This window comes from Mandrillus leucophaeus, unplaced genomic scaffold (assembly GCF_000951045.1).
Source record: "Mandrillus leucophaeus isolate KB7577 unplaced genomic scaffold, Mleu.le_1.0 Scaffold10, whole genome shotgun sequence".
Taxonomy (NCBI): Eukaryota; Metazoa; Chordata; class Mammalia; order Primates; family Cercopithecidae; genus Mandrillus; species Mandrillus leucophaeus.
In genome coordinates, this window is record NW_012098098.1 from 6,133,196 (window position 1) to 6,154,722 (window position 21,527).

Here is a 21,527-nt window from a genome sequence, read left to right on the forward strand (position 1 = left end):
TTTTTGAGATGGAGTCTCGCTCTTTCGCCCAGACTGGAGTGCAGTGGTGCGATCTCGGCTCACTGCAAGCTCCGCCTCCTGGTTTCATGCCATTCTCCTGCCTCAGCCTCCCAAGTAGCTGGGACTACAGGCACCCACCACCATGCCCAGCTAATATTTTGTATTTTTAGTAGAGATGGGGTTTCACCATGTTAGCCAGGATGGTCTTGATCTCTTGACCTTGCAATCCACCTGCCTCGGCCTCCCAAAGTCTGGGATTACAGGTGTGAGCCACCACACCCGGCCAAGACCCCGTCTCTTAAAAATGCAGTTCCTGGGCCTGGAAGTTCTGATTCTGTGGGATTAGGGGAGGAGCCCAGGCCACTCTGTGAGTGAGCCTCTCAGCCATTCCTGGCCCAGTTGAGCCCAGCACACTCAAGATGCCGGCTCTGGGGCCCCAGGATACAGAGCCCTCGCTGTGGCCCCCTCCATTTCTGCAGTTCACCCCAAAGAGCTGGTGGCTTTATGTGGTGGGTCTTTTTTATGGGGTCTGGGTTGGCCTTGCCCTGTGAATGCCTAAGTCTGTCCACTCTACCAGCTGGGCCATGCTGAGCACCTGTAGGGAGGGGATGCCTGGGCTCTGGCCCCTCATTGGTTGGATGCAGCCTCCGTGGCTGTGCAGTTTGTATCTGGTGGGGTTGTGGGAGGGACCAGTGAACCTCATGTTCACTGCCAGAGGGGCCCCAGCCCCGCCCCTTTCACCAGTCTCGGGGCAGGCCCTGGATGCAAAGATGCTGCTTTGGAAGATGGAAATCGGTAAAGGACGTCGTCACCTGGCAGCGCCTCAGGACACCGCCCACTGTGCAGGGAGCACGCGGCTCCCTCATCTCAGGTCTGTGTTTCAGGGACTGTTTCAAGGCCTTCTACGTCCACAAGTTCAGAGCCATGCTGGGCAAGAACCGGCTCATCTTTCCAGGCGAGAAGGTAGCGTCTGGGCCCCGGGGGTCTGACTGAGCAGCCTGGCCCCTCGAGGTCCCCACTTGTCCCTCCCACAGGCAGCCTGGCCTGCTGCAGCCCGCCAGCTCCTCCCTGGCCTTTGAGGGCAGACTTGATGTCCATGAGGTGGGGTGTCTGCCCGTGTTGGAGGTGCAGTGCCCTGAGTGATGTTTTTTCTCCCCCAGGTCCTCTTGGCGTGGTCTGGGGGGCCTTCGTCCAGCTCCATGGTCTGGCAGGTCCTTGAGGTGCGTGTTCACCACCCCCTGGGCCCGGGCTGCTGGGCTGAGCTTCGGGCTGGGGCCCTCCCTTCTCAGCCTGCTGAGGGACTCTTGGTTGGGGCTAGAGAGCAGGCCACCCTGCGGCCTGGACACCTGGAGGGTTCTCAGATGCGTTTACAGCAGGTGCACAAATCAGAAGCTGTGTCCAGAGTGCGTGTGTGCAGCCCACTTGACTTCTATCCGTTTGCTCAACCGGCATAGAAACGCAGTCAGTGGAAAGCGGCGTCTTGGCTCAGCCTCGTGTGACCGGAGGGAAGATCAGGAAGAGGGGGGGGTTGCCAGGAGAAGCAAAGGGAGCAGCATTTGAGGTGGAGGGGACGGCACGTGCAGGGAGGCGGAGGTGGGCTCAGGCTGCACACAGGGCTCAGCTGGGGGTGGTGGGGCTGTGTGCGTGGCGCATCAAGGGGCGGTTCAGGAAGTCCGAGGCAGGTCAGGCTTCTCAGGAGGGCACAGGAGTGGGTTGTGCTTGGTTTCTCCGCACTCCCAGTGAGAGGTGCAGACCAGAGGAAGCTGCTTCTGTGGGGCGGGTGGCTGAGAGGGGAGCGGTTGGCTCTGCCGGAGTGAGAGGTGGGTGTTGGTCTGAGGATGGGCGCACTGCACAGCGCTGCTGAAATCAGTTTTCTGTTTTCTGAGGTCCGCTGAACCTGCCAGGAGGGTGTTATAAGGGAACTAGCCCAGCCCTCTGTGTAACAGTGCTGCTGCCCTTCCTGTGCCCGGCGGCGCCCCTGCCTCTCACAGGCTGTTGCTTTCTGCTCGTAAGAGCGAGTGCTTCCTTAGTGGTCAGAAGTGTGTGGGATGGTGACACAGTGGCCCTGTAACCCCAGCCCCCTCTCCTGGGGTGTTGTTGGGACATCCAGGACCAGCTGGTGGGGGGCGTGTTTTACCAGGGGGGTGAAGACCCCCAGGCTACTCTTTAAAACAAGTCGGGCGTGCAGCCTTTGCCTATTAGACCTGCCTGGCACCCGAGTCTGAATGGCTTATGTCCACTAAACGCAACGGCAGGGCAAGGCCACTTCACCTTCCAGGACGGCGTTAAATCCAGATGAAGAATATTCTGAGCTGGAAAGGTGTTCTGTGGCTTATGGCTGGGAGCTGAGTCCCTGCCGCTTCTCCCTCCAGGGCCTGAGCCAAGATTCTGCCAAACGACTGCGCTTTGTGCCGGGCGTCATCTTTGTTGACGGTATGTGGGGCCATTGCTCCTGCTAATCCCTGGCCGCTTGGGGGCTGCCTCTGGTAGGACGTGTTGAGCTGCTGGTGCGGCCCCTGCACTGAGGCCCTGGTGGGTAAATTTCCCTGCAGGAGGCAGTAGATGTGTCCATCGTTAGGTGACACCACTGTTCTGGAGTCTGAGAACATCTTTAGAAAGTTGGGGGTGGGAACAGGAGCAGCGGCGGCCCAGCCCCGTCGTGGTCTGGGGACAGAGAAGGGGAGTTAAGTGCTGGTGGTGAGGGGGGTCCAGGGGCCGACTCCCGACCGTTGCTCCTGCAGAACAAGCTCCTGGGTGTTCCCGGTAGCGCTGAGGTCAGCCACAAAGGGAGAACCCCCTGCCCAAAGGAAAATGGCGACACCCCACAGCTCTGCCAGGAAGCGCCGCCCTGCAGAGCAAGGCCTTTAGGGGTCTCCCCAGGTGGAAGTGGCCCCATGCCCTGCCCTGCCTGGCTCTGTGAGCCCTGACTCTTTCTGCCTGGGTTTTTCAGAGGGAGCAGCCTTTGGCAAGAGTCTAGAGGAGAGATCAAAGACCCTGGCCGAAGTGAAGCCCATTCTGCAAGCAACTGGGTTACCATGGCATGTGGTGGCCTTAGAGGAGGTGGGAGGGCTGTCCCGGAAAGGGGTCCTGGAGGGGACCTCTGGGGGGCACCTGCCCGTGTCCCGGGCCTCCCTGCCCTCTGCCTTGTCCCAGAAGGTGGGGCTGTCAGTGGGGGGTAGGGGGCACCTGCCCATGTCCCAGCCTCATTGCCCTCTCCCGCATCCTGGAAGGTGGGGCTGTCTGTGGGGGGCACCTGCCCATGTCCCGGGCCTCCCTGCCCTCTGCCTTGTCCCAGAAGGTGGGGCTGTCAGTGGGGGGTAGGGGGCACCTGCCCATGTCCCCGGCCTCACTGCCCTCTCCCGCATCCTGGAAGGTGTTCAGTCTGCCCCCGTCGGTGCTTCGGTGCTCTGCCCAGGAGCCGGCAGGATCCGAGGGGGCCTACAAGGCGGCTGTCGACAGCTTCCTCCAGCAGCAGCATGTGCTGGGGGCCGGGGGTGGTCGTGGCCCGACTCAAGGGAAGGAACAGCCACCCCAGCCCCGACTAGACCCCCAGAGCCTGGCAAGCCCTCCTGCCGCTGCCCAGACCGAGGCTCTTTCCCAGCTGTTCTGCTCGGTGAGGACACTGACGGCCAAGGAGGAGCTTCTGCAGACACTGCGGTGAGGCCCTGAGAGCCCCCCTTCCCTGGGCCCTGAGCCCCCAGGTCCCTGAGAGTTCCCCTTCCCTGGGTCCTGGCCCCCCAGACCCCTGAGAGTCCCCTTCCCTGGGTCCTGGCCCCACAGACCCCTGAGAGTCCCTCTTCCCTGGGCCCCATACGCCCCAGGCCCCTAAGAGTACCTCTTCCCCAGGTCCTGACCCCCCCAGATCCCTGAGAGTCCCCCTTCCCTGGGCCCTATACCCCCCCAGGCCCCTAAGAGCACCCCTTCCCTGGGTCTTGACCCCCCCCAGACCCCTGAGAGCCCCCCTTCCCCAGGTCTTGGCCCCCCAGGCCCCTGAGATGCTCTGTGCTTTAGGACCCACCTGATCCTGCACATGGCCCGAGCCCACGGCTACTCTAAGGTCATGACTGGGGACAGCTGCACACGCTTGGCCATCAAGCTCATGACCAACCTGGCGCTGGGTCGAGGGGCCTTCCTGGCCTGGGACACGGTAGGCAGGGACCTGGGTGTTCAGGAGGCCCATCCCCACCTTCACCCCTTCGACCACCTTCACTGGAGAGCAGCCTCTCGTGTATCAGTCCTGCAGCCTCGCGGATGGTTGTGGGATGGAGGTCTGTGACCTCCCCCAGCTGGCAGGGGAGGAGGGGCGAGCACATTCGGGCCTTGACCTCGACCACACAGCCCCCGCCTCCCCCAGGGCTTCTCGGATGAGCGGCACGGGGACGTGGTGGTGGTGCGGCCCATGCGGGACCACACCCTGAAGGAGGTCGCTTTCTACAACCGCCTGTTCTCCGTCCCTTCTGTTTTCACACCAGCCGTGGACACCAAGGTGGGCCACGTGGATGGAGCAGCCTCTCTCACCACTGACACCAGGGTGGGCCTTCTGGGCTGGGCAGCCTCTCACAGGCTCAGGTCACCAGCACACCTTCAGTGACTCCTGCTGTATTCCCCCAGCAGTGCCGCATCCTCTCACCCGCCCTGTGCCCTGAGGGCGTGGGGTTGACAGGAGGACCCCACAGTGGGTGCACTGCTGAAGCTGGTTCTCTGGCTGCCTTGAGCCATCGCAGCAAAGCCAGATCCATGTGGGTCAGCAGTGTGGAACCCACGGAACCTGCCCCGGGGACTCTCTGCCCCAGCCTGGGGCTGGCCTCTGGGCTTTCCCATAGCCCCCAATCTGATTGTCTCTAGGCCCCTGAAAAGGCCAGCATCCACCGGCTGATGGAGGCCTTCATCCTCAGGCTGCAGACCCAGTTCCCCTCCACTGTCAGTACTGTGTACAGGTGTGTGTGGGTGTGTGCGGGTGCTGAGCTCACCGCTCGTACTCAGGCCAGGGCTTAGGGTGGAGCCGCAGCCCGTGCAATTCACCTGCTCCTCCCACACCCTGGCCACAGGACAAGTGAGAAGCTAGTGAAGGCCCCCAGGGACGGCCCTGCTGCCGGCGACTCCAGCCCCTGCTGCCTCCTCTGCATGTGTGCCCTGGATGTCGATGCGGCTGGTCTGTGTATCATGCTCTTGGGGTGATGGGGGAGGGAGCTAGGGAGTGGGTGTGGGGGCTCAGCAGCCCCAGGCTCCCTCGGCCCCTTTCTGCTTGCAGACAGTGCCACGGCTTTTGGGGCTCAGACCTCCTCACATCTCTCCCAGATGCAGTCGCCCACCCCCCTGACAGAGACCCGGACACCCCCGGGGTCCTGCTGTTCTCCAGGGGTGGGCCGGGTCCAGGGCTGTGGCCAGTGGGCCTGCAGGAGGTGAGTCCCTGTCCCTGCTACCCTTGGCCAGCTGCATGGGGGGAGGGGGACCTGCCCTTACCCCACAGTGCACAGCACTGAGGTGCCAAGGTGGGCACAGCCAGCTCTGCTCCCGCAGGGAGGACCCCCAAGCCTGCATCGAGGAGCAGCTGTGCTACAGCTGCCGCGTGAACATGAAGGACTTGGTGAGTGCGTGCCCACCTGCCCCGGGCCAGACGTGGGAAGGCCGTCCCCTCGTGGGTGGCTCGAGGGGGTGCTGGCAGGTTTCGTGGCCCCTTGACACCGGCCTCTGTTGCAGCCCTCACTGGACCCCCTGCCGCCGTACATCCTGGCCGAGGCCCGGCTCCGCACACAGAGGTACTGGGGCCCCCACTGCTGTGGCGTGTGGGGCAGGGGCCTCGGGGCTGGTGCCCACTGCAGCTTTCTCTCTAGGGCCTGGGTCTTGCAGGAGATCCGGGACTGTCTGATTGAGGACAGTGACGACGAGGCAGGCCAGAGCTGAGCCTGAGGAGGTGCTTGACAAGACAGCAGGTGGTGGCCGCCTGGTGCAGGGCCCACCACACTGGAGCTGGAAGGCAAGGCCGGGGGACTGGCCTCCGATTGTCCATTTTTATAAATAAAACATTTTTAATTAAAAAACTCGACAGTACACAGCGGGGGCAGCACCACCCCGGCCATGGGGATGCAGTGTCCTCTGGCAGCACCACCCCGGCCATGTACACAGCGGGGGCAGCACCACCCCGGCCATGTACACAGCGGGGGCAGCACCACCCCGGCCATGGGGATGCAGTGTCCTCTGGCAGCAGCATCAGGGCTCAGGCAGGCCGGGAGGATGCATCACAGCTGGCGGCCTCGGATGGGGCAGTGGCTCCCCCGGCCTGAGGAGTGCCTCCCCCTGTGGCCACGCTGCCCAGCAGGCCGGCTCCTTCCCTCTCGGGCGCCAGCAGCAGCTCCTACTCCTTCTCACGAGTCCACTTGATCATGGTCTCTGGTGAGCGGTAGAGGAAGATGAGCTTGGCGTACAACTCCTCCTCCAGCTCCAGCTCACGAGTCTCCCGCACCAGGAAGATGTCCTGGCAGAGCTTGAGGATACGGTCCACGCACGGCAGCTCCTCGAACATGATGGAGTGCGAGATCTCGCTGAAGAATCCACGCACGAACTTGCCGATGACCAGCACGATGGAGACATACAGCCCCATGATCCTGCGGGGAAGCTGGTGAGTCCTGGGGCCGCCCGGAGCCCCCTGAGCTGCGGGGCGCCCCCCAGCCACTCACTCACCCGTAGCCAGCCAGGAAGCCGAGGCTCGGTGGGCTGACTTTGTCGCTGAAGATGACCATGGGCAGCAGGTTGCAGTCGGTCCGGCACTCCTGCAGCTCGATGACCCACCATTCAAGGAAGCCGGTGGCCCCCGCACCCTGCTCCCTCCGCAGCTGGATGCGCACGCCGAGGTAGTCGGCCTCCTCATCTGGGGCGGAGCGAGGAGACGGTTGGGGCCGCAGCCACCCCTCTCTGGCCTCCCCCAGCCCCTGCGCCCGTCACCCCTCTCTGGCCTCCCCCAGCCCCGGCGCCCGTCACCCCTCTCTGGCCTCCCCCAGCCCCTGCGCCCGCACTCACTGGGCTGCAGCTGCTTCACAGGGTTGGCTTCGGGCCCGTTGGGGGCACGGATGTACTTAGGGAAGAGATTTGGGATGACCCTGCAGGGAGGTGCTGGCAGGTCAGGCCTGGCCCAGCCAACCTGGCCCAGCCCTCCTGCCCACCGCCTGGGCCCTTCACTCACACAGACTGGTCCGAGGTGCCCTCGAGCAGGCTGGCCAGCTGCCGCCGTGCAGTGCTGTTGGGGGCCAGGGCCAGCATGTGCTTCTCGTTGGCGTACTCCACGGTGCCTCCCTTGGCCAGGTCCCTGGGGGTGGGAACACAGCGTGACCCACTGTGGTGGGGCCACTCACTCAGGCCCTGCCTCAAGTCCAGGACGCACCTCTGGAAGTTCCAGGTGAAGCGGAGGGTGATGTCAGCTGTGCCGTTGTAGAGCTCCCGCTTCATCTGGGCGCGGCTGGGTGGGCTGATGCGCCACAGCGCCCCGGAGCTGCCCTCAATCTGCGCCGTGACGATGTCCTCAGGGCTGTACTGGCTGATGAACTGCATGGCCAGCTGGGTACAGGTGACACCCTCAGTGACTGCAGCCACCTCCCCCATCCCCCACCAGGCTGTCACAGGGCAGAGGCCACTTACCGGGTGGGGGTCAAACTGCCGGGACAGCTCCTCGTAGGCCTGGGCCGTGAAGGGGATGATGGACGGCTGCTGGGCGCTCATGGTGAACAGCGGCTAGGGGCAGGTACGGGGACACGGGGCCATGAAGATGAGTGTGGAGGAGCCGCTGGGGGTGGCACGCCGCCCTGGCCAGAACCCTCGGGGTGAGAACGGACAGGTGGGCCACACATGCTCACCTCGTAGCCGCCCAGCTTGAGGGTGACGGTGACATCGACGGGCTGGTTGACGACCCCGACCACGGAACGCACCAGCGACATGAAGAGCAGTGGGAACCAGATGATGGCGATGAGGAAGAGGATGATGAGGCCACCCATGCCGTACTTGACGATCTTCTTCTTCTTCTGCCCTTTGGGCTGCGGATATTTCTGGAGGGGAACGACACAGGTCATACACTCAGCTCTGCCCTTCCTGCAGGTCACATGACCACATTCTCCAGCTCACCCAGCAGCCCACAAAAGCCCCAGTCTGACCTTGGCATGGCACAGCTGTAGTAATGGCAGGCAGACGCAGGCCAGTGGAGTAGAACTGAGGGTCCAGTTGGAACCCAGGGGCCACTGGTCTTAGACAAGGGAGCTGTGACCGTTCAGTGGGAACGGACAACCTTTTCACCACAGTGCAGGCACCGCCCCAGGCAGGAGAATGAGACGCAACTCCTGCCTCATACCACGTGCCAAAATTTACCTCAAATTTTGGATCAAAGAGCTAAACTTCAGAGCTAAAACTATAGAACTTTTAGAAGAAAACGGGCAAATCTTCATGAATCTGGATTTGACAAAGGAAACAAAGTAAACCAGATATTACCAAAATAAATACTCTGCGCTTCTAAAGACGCCATCAAGAAAATGTAAGAGACAGTCCATAGAATTGGAGAAAGTTTCTGTAAATTGTATCTGATAAAGGTCTGGCAACCAGAGAATACAGAGAATTCGTCCAACTCAGTCATTTCTGGCCAATGTATCTACAGAAAAACTCTAATAAAAACCCAGCTGCTGGGCACAGCAGCTCATGCCTGTCATCCCAGCACTCTGAGGTCAGGAGTTCGAGACCAACCTGGCCAAAAATCCAAAAACTAGCCAGGTGTCGTGCACACCCGTAGTCCCAGCTACTCGGGAGGCTGAGGTGGAAGAATCGCTTGAACCTGGGAGGCAGAGGCTGCAGTGAGCCAAGATCATGCCACTGCACTTCAGCTTGGGCAACAGAGCGAGATCCTGTCTCAGAAGCCCTGGAGAAAGGATTTGAATAGACATTTCCCCAGAAAAGATACACAAATGGCCCAGCACGTGAAAAGAAGCTCAACATAGGTCAACAGGGAACTGAAAAAAGCCCACAGCAAGCCACCTGTTCAGCAGAAATGGCCAGAACAAAGAAGACATAGCAACAGCTTGTTGAGGATGTGGAGAAACTGGAACCTCGTGTTGCTGGTGGGCACCTAAGATGGTGGAGTCACTGTGGAAAACCAGTGGCTCCTCACGATGGAAACCACCACCAGCCCTTCCAGCCCTGGCGTGCAGCCACAGAACGGGGGGCATGGGCGCACACGTGTACCCTGGCATGCCTGGCAGCAGCATGGGCAACAGCCCATCAGTCCACACGTTGTGGTCCATCCATGCCACAGAATATCATTTGCCCACAAAAAGGAAGGCCATACTGCCACGCGGGTGGACCTCGCAGACACCATGCTGAGTGAGGAAAGCCAGTCCCAAAAGGACAAATGCCATCTGAGCCGTTTTCATGAAATACCCACTGTAGGCAAATCCATAGAACCAGGACCTAGACAAGGGGTTACTGGGGCCAGGGGAGGGGGAAACGGAGTGACAGCCAGTGGGCACTGGGTTTTTTTTGTTACTTTTTTAGAGAGGGTCTCACTCTGTTGCCCAAGCTGGAGTGCAGTGGTGTGATCAGGCTTAATGCAGCCTTGGCCTCCTGGCCTCAAGCCATCCTCCCATCTCAGCCTCCAGAGTAGCTGGGAGCACAAGTGTGCACCGTCACGCCCAGCTGTTTATTTTTTTGTAGAAGAGATCTCGCTGCGTTGCCCAGGTTGGTCTTAAACTCCTGGCCTCAACTGATCCTGTCCCTCCTTTGGCCTCCCAAAGCGCTGGGACCACAGGCCTGAGCTGCCATTGCCGGCTAATTTGTTTTTACATTTGCTGAGGTGGGGTCCCACTGTGTGGCCCAGGCAGATCTTGAACTCCCGGCCTCCTCAATCTCTGAAAGTGTTGGGATGACAGGTGTGAGCCACTGTGCCCGGCCCAGGGTGTCTTTCTGAAGTGGTGAAAATGCTCTAAAATTGATGATAGTGGCAGATGCTTGACTGTGAATCTTCTAAAAACCCCTGCATTGTACTATTTAAATGGGTGAGTGGTCTGATGCATGAGTTCTCTCTCAACAAAGCCGTTAAACAAGAACGCAGGGAACAGTGTCCGTCCGGCCCTCCCCGCACCAGGCCCTGCTCTGCTGCCAGCCTGCCTGGGACAGGACCAAGTCCGCTACCCACTTCTGCCCCTGGCACTCGCAGCTGCCAAGATCACTGGCCTCGTGATCAGCCAGTGGGTGGGCTCACCTCATGTCCCCATGGGCTGCAAGCCCTGGGAGGGCCACCAGCACCACGGGTTCTCATGGCAGCAGTGCCTCTGTCTTAGGGAGAGGGCACATCCCTTGTCCAGGCCCCCGCCCCGGGCCCAGGCACCTTTTCCGTCTCTCGGCTGCATTTGATGATGAAGATGTTGGCATAGATGTCCTCCACGCACATCCAGCTGGACAGGGACAGCGTGGTGTCCGTCCACACCCAGTCCATCACTGCCCGCAGCTCCACCAGAAACGGCACCAGCCGGAACCTGCCCACAGCCAGGGTTCCCATCAGGTGGGCTCCCTCCTGCCCGGGCTGTGACCCCCACCCTGGCGGACCTGCACTCACGCTCACCCCTGGAAGAGGAAGAGGTTGAGGTGATTGTACTTCTTGGTGAGGAAGTTGCCAAGGATGCGGGTGGGGTAGCCGCAGCGGATCTGGTAGGCGGACAGGGCGAAGTAGATGCATTTCACAAAGTACCACAGCTGCGCCACCACGTTCTGGCTGAACATCCTGGGGTGGGATGGCCAGGTCAAGGACCCCCTCAGAAACGGAGCCCTGCAGGGCCCCGCCCCCGGAGACCGAGCACCCCCGCGTGAGGGCCCACCTCTCGGTGACGGCAGGCAGGATGAAGAACATCCATAGGTGGATGGCCAGCACCAGCGCCACCTGGAAGGCCAGCTTGCCCAGCACGGTCTTGCGCAGGTAGAGGGCGCGGTCGACCACCATGGTACTGAACTGGATCAGCAGCATGACCAGGAAGGCCTCGGGTACCTGGTCGTCTGATAGGGAGGACGTGATATCCGTGGCCGCCGAGTGTTTCTGTGGCCGGGAGAGCACAGGTCAGGGGGAGCCAGGCCCTGGGGATGTGGGTGGCTGCTGAGCTCTGCGTACACTGGGGTGTCCCGGGTCTGGCTCACCCCAAAGGCCCAGAAGCCAAAAATGATGATGATGAAGTCGACGACGTCGGCCAGGAACATGAGGGCATAGACGTCGGTGGCTGCGCGGTACTTAGTGTGCAGGATGTCATGGAAGAAGCGCCGTAGCGGCCGGTATGTGCCCTGGGCCCTGCGGAAGGGGCTGTTCAGCCTGGTGCCAGTACCCGCCTCCCCACCCCCACTGCCCAGCTGCCCCCGGCCACCATCACTCACAGGGACAGACAGAAGCCCTGTAGCCGCCGCCCAGCCGCCCTCACTCTTCTTCCAGCGCGGCTTGGCCTCTTCTCTCTCCCCGTGGGGGCCTCTTTCTCTTCCTCCCTGTCCTCAGCTTCTGTAGGGGAAAAGCTGACTTCTGCCTGGGCCCCCTGGGGACTGGGTCTGGCTCCCGACCACCCTAAGAGGCTGGCATTCACCCCATCTGACAGACAAGCAGACTGAACACAGGAAGTGCCTAGTGTCACTGGCAAGGAGACAGCTGGGGCTGTGTCCTCTGTCTGGGGCAACCGTGAGGGACCAGCCCAGGCCAGCAGTCACCCTGCATGTGGGGGGCATCCCTGGGGGCAGAGCCAGGAGCTGTGGCTTCAGAGTACCTTCCTGGGATCCAGGTGGGCCCTGCACTGGGCTTGGCCGTCTCATCTGAGAAGGACCCTCCCTGCAGTAGCCCCACTCAGAGAACTGGGTAGGCAGGAGGTGGTGGGACGGGGTGCTTATACCGATGGCTGCCAGTCCTCTCTGTGCTGGGCCCTCCTTCCTCCTCCTCCTGAAACGTAGACTGATGCGCCTCGTGTCACGGGGCCTGAGCTCCGCTTGGGGTTCTGGGGTCCCATCCGTCGGTACGACCCTCGCTTCCACCTGAACATGGTCCTCGGTGGTGGCCTCGGGCACTCCTGGCTCCTCCTCGAGCCCTGTGCCTGCCTTGGCCTGGGGTTCCGGCAGGGCCCCTGGCCCCTCCTCGGCCCCCTGCTCCTTCCTGCCGCTCTTGTCATGCTCCTTGGATGGTGAGTCCTCCTCGTGGTCCCAGAGGCCGTAGCACTGTGGGGCGGGAGGCTGTGGTGAGGGGGCCTTGCCTCCCGGCAGAGGGCGCAGGTGCCCAGAGGGCCTGCCCAGCCCCGCACTGGCAGGGCTCGCACTCACCAGCAACTGGGAGCGGTGGAAGAAGAGGGCCATGAGCTGCACCAGGTCGTACTTGATGTAGCCGTCAGTCTTCTCCAGGCCCAGGATGCGCGGCGGGAAGTAGGGCTTGTTCTCGTAGCGCCGCAGCACCGCGTGGCTGTTCCAGGGGAAGAATCCAAACTGGAACAGGTACTTGACGACCACTGAGACCTGCGGGGGAGGGGGCTCAGCACGCGGAGGGGCTCAGCGCAGCGGGCCAGGCGCCCCCTCCCCTGCGGCCTCGGCCCACCTCGGTGAAGACGATGGCCGTCATCCAGAAGCGCTTGCTGGGCCGCGGGATGGACAGCATGGCCCACAGGAAGACGAGCACGGGCAGCACCAGCGAGCCAGCAGAGGCCGTGACCATGTGGTTGAGGATGATGATGAAGTAGCAGAGCAGCTCTGAGTGGGCGGCCACGCACTGGTACACGGCCCGCAGCAGCCGCAGCGCCCGGCCCTGCCCCTCCGCAAACAGCTCTGCCTCCTCCAGCTCTGGGATGCGCAAGCGCCTGCAGGGAGACCCGCGCGTTTGGGGGAGCCCGGGACTGCCCGGAGGCACAACGGCCCGACCTGCTGCCGGTCACAGACAGGCTCCTGTCCCCCGTTCGGCAGCTCCCTGAGGGCCATGGTTAGGCTGGAGTTGTGCGTGTCCCGCCCTCACCTGTCCAGCAGCAGCTCGCTGGCCGTCCGCATGCGTCCCTGGTGCAGAGAGGTGCCAGCCTCGTGCTCCCCGGGGTCAGCGACCGCCTCCTCGCTGCCACTGCGCGTGTGGTAGCCAGTGCTCAGGGGGCTGCCCGTGTCGTCCGTTGTGCTGCTGAGTGGCTCCTCCGCGCCCAGCCCACTGGGGAGGGAAGCCGGGTCACAGAGAATCCTGCTCTAGGGCCTGACCTCGGGCTGCAGGGAGGGTCAGCGTGGAAAGTGCCCACGGTCCTTTGGTGGACAAGGGAATGGCGAGGGTCAGGGATGGCTGGACATTGCCCACCCTCCAGGGGCAGCAGCTGTGGTTCAGGGGTCACCCCAGCACCTACCTGGACACTGTGCTTGGTGCGTCGGGGGCCTCGGTGGGGCCTGGCAGCGTGGCCTCGGCCTCGCTTGTGTACAGCTGATCCAATATGCCCCGGTGCACTTCGCCACCCTGCAGGGCACAGGAGGGAGCTCAGGGCTGCCTGGCATGTGTCCCAGCTCTGGTTCCCACACAGGGTTTAGTGTAGCGTGGGCATGGGACTAGGCTGCTAAGCAGGCAGGGGCGTGGTCAGGCACCACGTGGGCCGGCTCACCTGCAGGAGCTCCTGCGTGAGGACGTAGCGCTCTGCCCGCAGCACGTCACTCATGGTGCTGTGGTGCCGGGTGAACTCCTGCAGCCAGCGCGTCAGCCCATCCACCAGCGCCTGCCCCAGCACCCACAGGAACTGCGCCGTGCTCAGCACCCTCTGCACCATGTGGCTCCGGCCTGCGGGAGGGCGGGAGGGGGCGCTGGACGGGCAGCCTGTGGGGCCCAGAGAGACCTCCCACTCCCCAGCCCTGGGGCCCACGCACCTGCCGCTGCCTCCTCGGGGCCCTCTGCCGGCTCCACCTCCTGGCTGGGGCCACCTCCTAGGCACAGGATGCTGGTCAGTGACTGGGAGTCCTGCAGCTTCCCCTCAGAGTCTCCACGCCACCCAGCTCACCTGTGGGTAGCTGTCCTGCCTGCTCCTGCCTTGCCTGCTCCTGCTGCTGCCGCCTCAGCACCGTCTGGGCGTTGGTCACCCATGCCTGGTATGCCATCTGTGGGCCAGCCCCCTGGGTTAGGACCCGGCCTTCCAAGCCATGGGACCCAGGAGGGAAGAGGAGGAATAGCCAGGGTTGGGCAAGCCTGGCACCAGATCCAGATCCCTGCTCTGTGTCTACCAGGGGCCTCCGTGTCCCTGAGCCCCTCCCAGATGTGGACCTTGAGGGGCTGTGGGTGAGGACCCCCATGCATGCAGCCCACCCAACTCCTGGTCTAGCACCGAGAGCCAGGGGCCCAAAGACAGACCCTGGACAGCCAGGCGGCCAGCACAAAGGTGTCAGGCCCATCTCACAGGTCAGGCCACAGGCAGCCACCAGAACCTGGGTGTTCAGAGCCAAGACCGTGGGGCAGCAGGTTACACGTGACCCACGTCCCTGGAACCTGGTTTCCCATGGGACTTGGGAGGCCTGGATGGGGCTGGGGGAGCTAACTGGAGGCGGAGGAGCTGGGCTTCCAGGCCCTGGGGGCATCTGGCACCCCCTATGCTGCCCTGGCCGAGGGCCACAAGCTCTGTGGTTGCAGTGGGGCAGCAGGGGCTCCCCCACCTCACCTGGAAGGCACTCTGGGCCGATGGCCTAGGGTCTTCAGGGGCAGCCTCCTCCTCTTCCTCGCTGTCAGACTCAAACAGGAAGTAGTCCCCGGAGTGGATGACTGTGGGCAGGCAGTGCTGAGAGCCGGCCTTCCATGCAGGGAGACCCCCAGCCACACCCTCTCCGCCTGCATGGGCCAAGGCCCAACAGCCACCCTTCCCATGTGGAGCAGCCGGGAGCGGTGCAGACACAGGACACAGGCTAGTGCAGTGGGACAAGACAGAGGTGGGCAGGGCAGCTGAGGAGCAGAGCCAGTGCAGGCTGGGGTGCTGAGTGGGCTGACTGCAGAGGACCCGGGGAAACCCAGGAGAGTTAGAAAAACAGACCGGGCACAGTGGCTGACACCTGTCATCCCAGCACTGTGGGAGACTGAGGCGGGTGGATCACCTGAGGTCAGAGATTCGAGACCAGCCTGGCCAACGTGGTGAAACCCCATCTCTACTAAAAATACAAAAATTAGTTGGGCATGGTGGCGGGCACGTGTAATCCCAGCTACTTGGGAGGCTGAGGCAGGAGAATCCTTTAAACCTGGGAGGTGGGGGTTGCAGTGAGCTGAGGTCACGCCCTTGCATTGCAGCCTAGGCAACAGGGCAAGACTCCGTTTCAAAAAAAAGAAAAAACCCTGGCTTGGAGTGGGGCGCATGCTTGTAGTCTCAGCTACTTGGGAGCCTGAGGCAGGAGAATCACTTGAACCCGGGAGGTGGAGGTTGCAGTGAGCTGAGATCACACCATTGCACTCCAGCCTGGGTGACAGAGTGAGACTCCGTCTCAAAAAGAACAGAAAACGTAGAACGACGCAGTGCTTGCTGCTGGGACCGACCAGGTGAAACTGCCGCTCAGGTCCTGTGGCATCGGAGCGAGCTCTGAGATGCCCCTGTTGGAAGGGCTGGGGCATCGCCGGGAGGACATTCAGCCCAGGGGTCTGCAGCCAGTGAGGCACCCCCAGACCCAGGAGGCCTGAGCGCGTCCTGACACTCAGGGCCTGGGGGTCGGGGAAGGAGGGGAAGACAGCAGCCCAGGCAGAGGACAGGTGAGGGCACAGAGGGCCTGAGAGGGTGGTCACAGGTGGGCTAATTGGGGGTACCTGTGGCGTGGTCCAGCCAGGGCCGCCACCACTGCCTCCGTGGCGGGGAGGAGCCCCCTGGACTGTCGGGCCCTGTGGAGGGGTGGGGTGAGCGTGAGGCAGCAGTCAAGGCACCAGGAGGGGTCGGGGCTGCGAGTGTCTTGGGGACAAGATGGGTGGAGACAGACACGGAGACCCACAGTGCTGGGAGCCATGTGAGGCCACGGGCTCAGAGCCCATGTACGTGGATGGACAGTCACGGGGCGGCCATGGGGCCTGCCGGACAGGGTGATCACGCGGACAGGACAGGTGGGCTGGGAGCCCTGTGGGACATCACACGGGCACAGATGAGGCACACACCAGCAGGCACAGACATGCTGGACATGGGGCCTTGGATGCTAGACTCCAGCTGCACTCACCTGGCTCCGGGCCTGGGTCCTTGGGGCCCAGGGTGTCCTGGGGGTGACCGCGGTCCGCCCGGCCCTGCCTGTGCTTCTCCTGCTTGGCACGGATACGCTCCATCCTGGAGGGGGAAAGGCCAGGTATGCTAAGCGCTGGGTGGAGGAGCCAGGGAGTCCCCGCCCTAGAGGCACCTACTGTCTTTTCAGCTGGGCCAGGGACTTCTCCTCTGTCCTGCGGTGGAAGTCGATGCTCTTGAGGTTGGCAGCGTTGTAGAGCGCAAAGCCCCTGTCGGGAGGCAGGGATGGGGTGTGAGCACCAGACACTCAGCCCCAGCAGCACGGGCAGCCGCCGCTCCCCGCTCAGCCCGGGACGGCTCAGCCGGCTCCTCTCTGCCCATGCTGGGCGAGAGGCTCCCACCGGGGAGGCATCTGCTACCCCCACCCTCTGTGCTGTCTGCGGTGCGGACAGGCCCTTCTGCCGTACGGATGCTGGGGTGTCTGGTGGCACCCACCCAACCAGGGCTGCAGGGAAGCAGGCAAAGCTGGCCCCAAGCCCGAACCCCTCCCTGGGGCATTCGTGATATCACACGGGGCCCTCCCGCCGGTGGGACACTTAGCCCTTAGCAGGCAAGTCGGCCGGGGGGTGAGACACCAGCCACCGTCGGAACTGCAGCCTGTGGTCTCTGACAGACCCAGCACTGGGGCAGGGTGTGATGGTGCCGGGAGTCCGCTGTCCTTCATTCTCTAGATGACATGCCCATGGCCCAGAGGGGTGGAGCCTGTTCTCCACAGGCTGGGGCCTGAGACAGCGAGGTCCCTCCCATTGCCCCCTCCCAGCCCCAGGACGGGAGCTCTGGGCGGTGTCTGGGCCAGAGCTTGCCTGGAGGCCAGCAGGGCGGTGGCCTGGAGGTCGGCCCTGACGTGCAGGTAGTAATGGCTGAGGAAGACGCGGCGCTGCAGCAGCAGGAAGAAGAAGCAGATGCTGTCCCAGATGATGCCGGCCTCCTCCACGGGCAGCAGGCAGTCCTGGTCTCTGCCCATCATCTCCTTGGCTGCAGGGCAGGCGCCAGCAAGGGTCAGGCTCAGGGCCCAGGAGCAGGGGCTTCCCCACACCCTCCCCAGCGGCCATCCTCGCCACTCACGGTCATAGTAGCCCTTGACGGTGCACACAAGGCTGAAGAGCTGGATGACCCAGCAGAAGCCGGTCTGCATCTGCTCCACGAAGACGCAGGCCAGGAGCTGGGGGACAGCAGGGTCAGCAGGGCCAGCAGGGCCCCGGGGCAGGGCGGGCGGGTGGGGCCGGGGGCTGGGCTCACCGACAGCATGTTCTTGGAGATGATGACGGTGACGTTGTACAGAATGAGGCAGTCCCACAGCACGAGGCGGGCCCGCGTGTCCCTCTGCAGCAGGGCGGTGCCGAAGAGCAGCAGGTAGAAGCAGGCCAGCAGGTAGCCCAGCCCGAAGATGCTGATTCGGGTGGCCCCCGTGACAAACACCACCACCAGCACCAGCCAGAACAGGTACCGGAAGACGGCCACCTTCAGCATGTCGAGGTAGGACCTGCCAGGCCGGAGTGTCACGGCGGGTGCCCCGGCCACCCCTCCCAGAGGACTCCCCATGGAGGGTGGTGTGGGACCCACCTGCAGTGGATAAAGTTGGGCACAGGGTTGGGCTCCCCCCGCAGCGGCTCCAGGCGGTCGGTGTTGACACCAGCCATGCACTGCCACTCCTCCGTGCGCTCAGCTGAGAACACTTGCCACTGCTGGGAGGCGCACAGCAGCAGGAGGAAGTCGCCTGCAGGACGCAGGAGCCGCTGCTGTGCTGCTCGGGGACCCACACGAGGTGGGCATGGCGCACACAGCCCGCCTCCCACCCCAGGCCTGTCGGCGTGCAGCCACTGGGAGCGGGGACACGTCTGCCTGGGGGAGTGGCCGGGTGCCACTGAGGGAGCCCTGGTGTGGGAGCGTCCGCACAAGGGCTGCCGTACACACATGTTGGGGTCTATGTGCGTGCGTGTGAGGTCAGGGCCTGCAGACTGCCATATGCCTGACTGCATGTCTGCCCTTGCAAGCCTGTGTGCACACTTGTGAGCAGATTGTGGGGTGTGAACATGCTCTGAGGGTCCTCTGTGGAGGCGGGGGTGGTGGGGGGCACTCACTGATGAGGTTGGTGGAGTTGGGGGCCCGGAAGAAATCAGGCAGGTACAGCCACTTGATGAGCGCAGAGTTCATGGGGACAGCCCGGCTCCAGCGCCACGGGTAATCTGGTGGTGGGAGCGTCATGTTAGGAAGGGCCTGGCCTGCCTGGGGCCTGAGATATCCCGTCCCCACCTGCTAACCAGTGGCTTCAGAGCCCGAGACTTTTTCACCAACCCTCAGGATCCATGGGAATCACCTCACGCACACCTGCTGTCTTGAGAACTGACAGCTCTCGTGTCCTGTGTGTTCACACACACATGCATTCCTTCAACTATGCGCCAAGCCCCCGGGGGCAAAGGAACCAGGCGGGAGGCCGGAGAGCACGGGGATGGGGGCTGCTGGGCCTCCCTGGGTTGTGGCTCACACGGCCTCATAGTCCAAGATACGACAGTGTGTGTGATGTGACGGCTCTGAAAACAGCCAGGAGCCGCACGCAGTGCAGACCCCTGCAGCAGCCACAACAGGGAACGCCGCTCAGCACGTGGGACCGGGATCCACGGGACAGCCTAGACAGACCTCAGTGTGCTCTGCCAAGTGAAAGTCAGACCCAGCAGCACCTGCTGTGAGTCCTGCTGACGTGGTGTCCTGACAGGACCACGTGCCAGGGATGGGAGGGGCCAGGGCCTGCGGGGGGAGGGAGCCATGGCTTTGCCGGCCCTGGCCACACTTCCTGGGAGGCGTGTGAGGCAGGGAGGGTTGGTCCCTAAGGACTGAGTGGGTGGATGTGACTCCACACGTCTGCAAAACCCACAACACCGTCTGCCGCAGAGGGAACCTCACGATACGAAAACGAAGTTGCCTCGAAGAAACCAGGTTCTCTAACACAGGTGTTTTACAGGAAAGATCTGGAGGGCCCAGAGGCAGGGGCAGCCCTGTAGCAACAGGCACAGCCGGCGCCCAGACCCCCGGCTCTAAACCTGACACTCCTGGAACGCGATCGGGCTCCCCAGAACAGTGGCTATGAGCACAGAGCTGAGCCTGGGAAGCAGAAGATGAGGCAGCAATGCCTGGGAGCAGAAAACAGGACAGGGCCAGGCGGGGCGGCTCACGCCTGTAATCCCAGCACTTTGGGAGACTGAGGCGGGCAGATCACCTGAGGTCAGGAGTTGGAGACCAGCCTGGCCAATATGGTGAAACCCTGTCTCTACTAAAAATACAAAAATTAGCCGGGCGTGGTGGTGGGCGCCTGTAAGCCCAGCTACTCAGGAGGGAGGCTGAGGCAGGAGAATCGCTTGAACCTGGGAGGTGGAGGTTGCGGTGAGCAGAGATGGCACCACTGCAGTCCAGCCTGGGCGACAGAGCAGGACTCCGTCTTGGAAAAAAAAAAAGAAAAAACAAGACGGGCTTGAAAAGGGTGGGGCAGGTGGAGAAGGCCCAGAGCTCCCAGGGCCTGAAGCTGGGACCACATGAGACTAAACAGTGCTGGTCCCACAGCCAGTCCCAGAGATGACGACCAACATCAGTGTCCACACAGACATAAATACCTGAGTAAAGAAATCAGCAGAGGACAAAGGACAGCTTTTCCTTAGGGAAGATGCCAATTAATATACGTAGAAGAGTTGAGGAAACAGGAAACCGCCATTAGGAAACGGGGCCGAGCGCGGTGGCTCACACCTGTAACCCCAGCACTTTGGGAGGCCGAGGGGAGTGGATCACCTGAGATCAGGAGTTCAAGACCAGCCTGGCCAACATGATGAAACCCTGTCTCTACTAAAAAAAATACAAAAATTAGCTGGGCATGGTGGTGCCTGCCTGTAATCTCAGCTACTTGGGAAGCTGAGGCAGAGAATCGCTTGAACCAGGGAGGCAGAGGCTGCAGTGAGCCGCGATTGTGTCACTGTACTCCAGCCTGGGTGAGGAAAAAAAAAAAAGTTCTTGCTATGTTGACCAGAGTGGTTTCAAACTCCTGGCCTCAAGGAATCCTCCTGCCTCGGCCTCCCAAAGTGCTGGGATCACAGGTGTGAACCACCACGCCCAGCCAAATAAGGGGAGACGACGTAACAGTGTGTGGCCAGAGGGGCCAGGGCCTCCACTCAGCAGAGGGGAGGCCCAGTGTCTGTGGATGACAGAATTCTCGGAAAGTGGCCAGTGAGAAATGGCAGCTCTCCTGGATGGGAAACCCAGCTGACGGACGCACAGAGATAACAGAAAGGGTCTGTTTCATGAAGCCACAAGGCTGACCCCAGACAGCCCACCAGTGCCAACAGGCTGGGTGCCACTGTGGGGCAGGTGGGACGCCCTTGAGCCGGCCGCATGCACAAATGTGACTGCCCATCTCAGACTGCAGGGTGCTCTGTGCCTTGAGCAGACCCTCATCACCAGGATAGCCACGCAAATCCAGTCTCAGGGCGTCAGCAACACCGCCGGCCTCCCTCCGAACTTCCCAAGAGACAGGAGAGGCGGGGGCAGCCTAGACCCAAGACAAGAGACTAGAGCAAACATCAGACCAGATCCCATCTGAAAACCAAACCGCCACAAAGCGGGGTGCTGGGGCCGGGGCTGTTTCAATGCAAAGGACACATTTGACGATGGCACTGCTAGGAGACAGGTCCGCGCGTGTGGGGCTGTGGGCTCAGGGACACCCACCCCCGGGAGACACTCGAGGCAGCTCTTGGGTGTGAGGTATCGCGGCCAACCCACGCGGGGACCAGAGAGGACGCAGCGCTCCTTGTGTGACTCACAACTTTCCTGAAGGTTTGAAATATTTCAAGATAGAATATTGGGCAAAAAGGAAAGAACAGCAGAGCCTGGAGAGGGCCGGGCCGCCCCCGAGAGAGGACGTAGATGAGGGCGCTGGGTAGGATGTGGGGTGGGCAGGAGGGACTGGGGGAGGCCAAGGCTAAGTCCAGGAGGGTGGACAGGAGCCCGGGGCAGGCAGGAAACACCCCACGGGCGTCCACAAAGCCCCAAAGCCCACACCCACCCAAGCCACGTGATCCTCACCGATGCACAGGGCCGGGGGCATCCCCAGGCACAGCAGGTACTGGTACAGCAGGAACAGAGCCAGGAAGAGGCAGTAGTTGGGCCAGAGGCGGGCGATGGCCTGGCGGTGCCTGCGGGTGAGGATGGCCACCAGCCAGCAGCCGTGCAGGGTCACCATAAAGTTCATGCGCTGCCCAATCACGTTCACGGCCATCAGGAAGCAGATCTGGGGAGGGGAGAGGGTGGGGTGTGGGGGTG

General features: G+C 62.5%; 2 protein-coding genes across 2 annotated transcripts in view; one reads left to right on the forward strand and one right to left on the reverse strand.

Moving 5' to 3' along the window:
• Nucleotides 1–6,041, forward strand: part of CTU2 (cytosolic thiouridylase subunit 2 homolog (S. pombe)) — a 9,265-nt gene extending 3,224 nt beyond the window's left edge. Inside the window, exons 2-14 of the mRNA XM_011971873.1 lie at nt 885–963; nt 1,161–1,220; nt 2,373–2,433; nt 2,951–3,060; nt 3,374–3,657; nt 4,012–4,147; nt 4,355–4,486; nt 4,846–4,937; nt 5,049–5,152; nt 5,252–5,402; nt 5,521–5,587; nt 5,701–5,759; nt 5,835–6,041. Coding sequence (XP_011827263.1) covers nt 925–963; nt 1,161–1,220; nt 2,373–2,433; nt 2,951–3,060; nt 3,374–3,657; nt 4,012–4,147; nt 4,355–4,486; nt 4,846–4,937; nt 5,049–5,152; nt 5,252–5,402; nt 5,521–5,587; nt 5,701–5,759; nt 5,835–5,904 — 1,365 coding nt within the window. The 5' untranslated portion in view covers nt 885–924 and the 3' untranslated portion in view covers nt 5,905–6,041. The remainder of the gene's footprint in view (nt 1–884; nt 964–1,160; nt 1,221–2,372; nt 2,434–2,950; nt 3,061–3,373; nt 3,658–4,011; nt 4,148–4,354; nt 4,487–4,845; nt 4,938–5,048; nt 5,153–5,251; nt 5,403–5,520; nt 5,588–5,700; nt 5,760–5,834) is intronic.
• Nucleotides 6,042–6,153: 112 nt separating this feature from the next.
• PIEZO1 (piezo-type mechanosensitive ion channel component 1) overlaps nt 6,154–21,527 on the reverse strand; it is a 43,005-nt gene continuing 27,631 nt past the window's right edge. Inside the window, exons 23-52 of the mRNA XM_011972461.1 lie at nt 21,291–21,495; nt 18,308–18,412; nt 17,790–17,943; nt 17,466–17,709; nt 17,292–17,388; nt 17,030–17,201; nt 16,346–16,435; nt 16,168–16,271; nt 15,770–15,841; nt 14,646–14,746; nt 13,995–14,091; nt 13,864–13,920; nt 13,605–13,777; nt 13,356–13,462; nt 12,989–13,168; nt 12,578–12,836; nt 12,310–12,498; nt 11,889–12,207; nt 11,389–11,506; nt 11,158–11,305; nt 10,845–11,059; nt 10,592–10,750; nt 10,358–10,505; nt 7,848–8,036; nt 7,633–7,725; nt 7,379–7,551; nt 7,181–7,303; nt 7,018–7,097; nt 6,682–6,868; nt 6,154–6,605 (exon numbers count right to left, since the gene is read on the reverse strand). Coding sequence (XP_011827851.1) covers nt 6,356–6,605; nt 6,682–6,868; nt 7,018–7,097; nt 7,181–7,303; nt 7,379–7,551; nt 7,633–7,725; nt 7,848–8,036; nt 10,358–10,505; nt 10,592–10,750; nt 10,845–11,059; nt 11,158–11,305; nt 11,389–11,506; nt 11,889–12,207; nt 12,310–12,498; nt 12,578–12,836; nt 12,989–13,168; nt 13,356–13,462; nt 13,605–13,777; nt 13,864–13,920; nt 13,995–14,091; nt 14,646–14,746; nt 15,770–15,841; nt 16,168–16,271; nt 16,346–16,435; nt 17,030–17,201; nt 17,292–17,388; nt 17,466–17,709; nt 17,790–17,943; nt 18,308–18,412; nt 21,291–21,495 — 4,608 coding nt within the window. The 3' untranslated portion in view covers nt 6,154–6,355. The remainder of the gene's footprint in view (nt 6,606–6,681; nt 6,869–7,017; nt 7,098–7,180; nt 7,304–7,378; nt 7,552–7,632; nt 7,726–7,847; nt 8,037–10,357; nt 10,506–10,591; nt 10,751–10,844; nt 11,060–11,157; nt 11,306–11,388; nt 11,507–11,888; nt 12,208–12,309; nt 12,499–12,577; nt 12,837–12,988; nt 13,169–13,355; nt 13,463–13,604; nt 13,778–13,863; nt 13,921–13,994; nt 14,092–14,645; nt 14,747–15,769; nt 15,842–16,167; nt 16,272–16,345; nt 16,436–17,029; nt 17,202–17,291; nt 17,389–17,465; nt 17,710–17,789; nt 17,944–18,307; nt 18,413–21,290; nt 21,496–21,527) is intronic.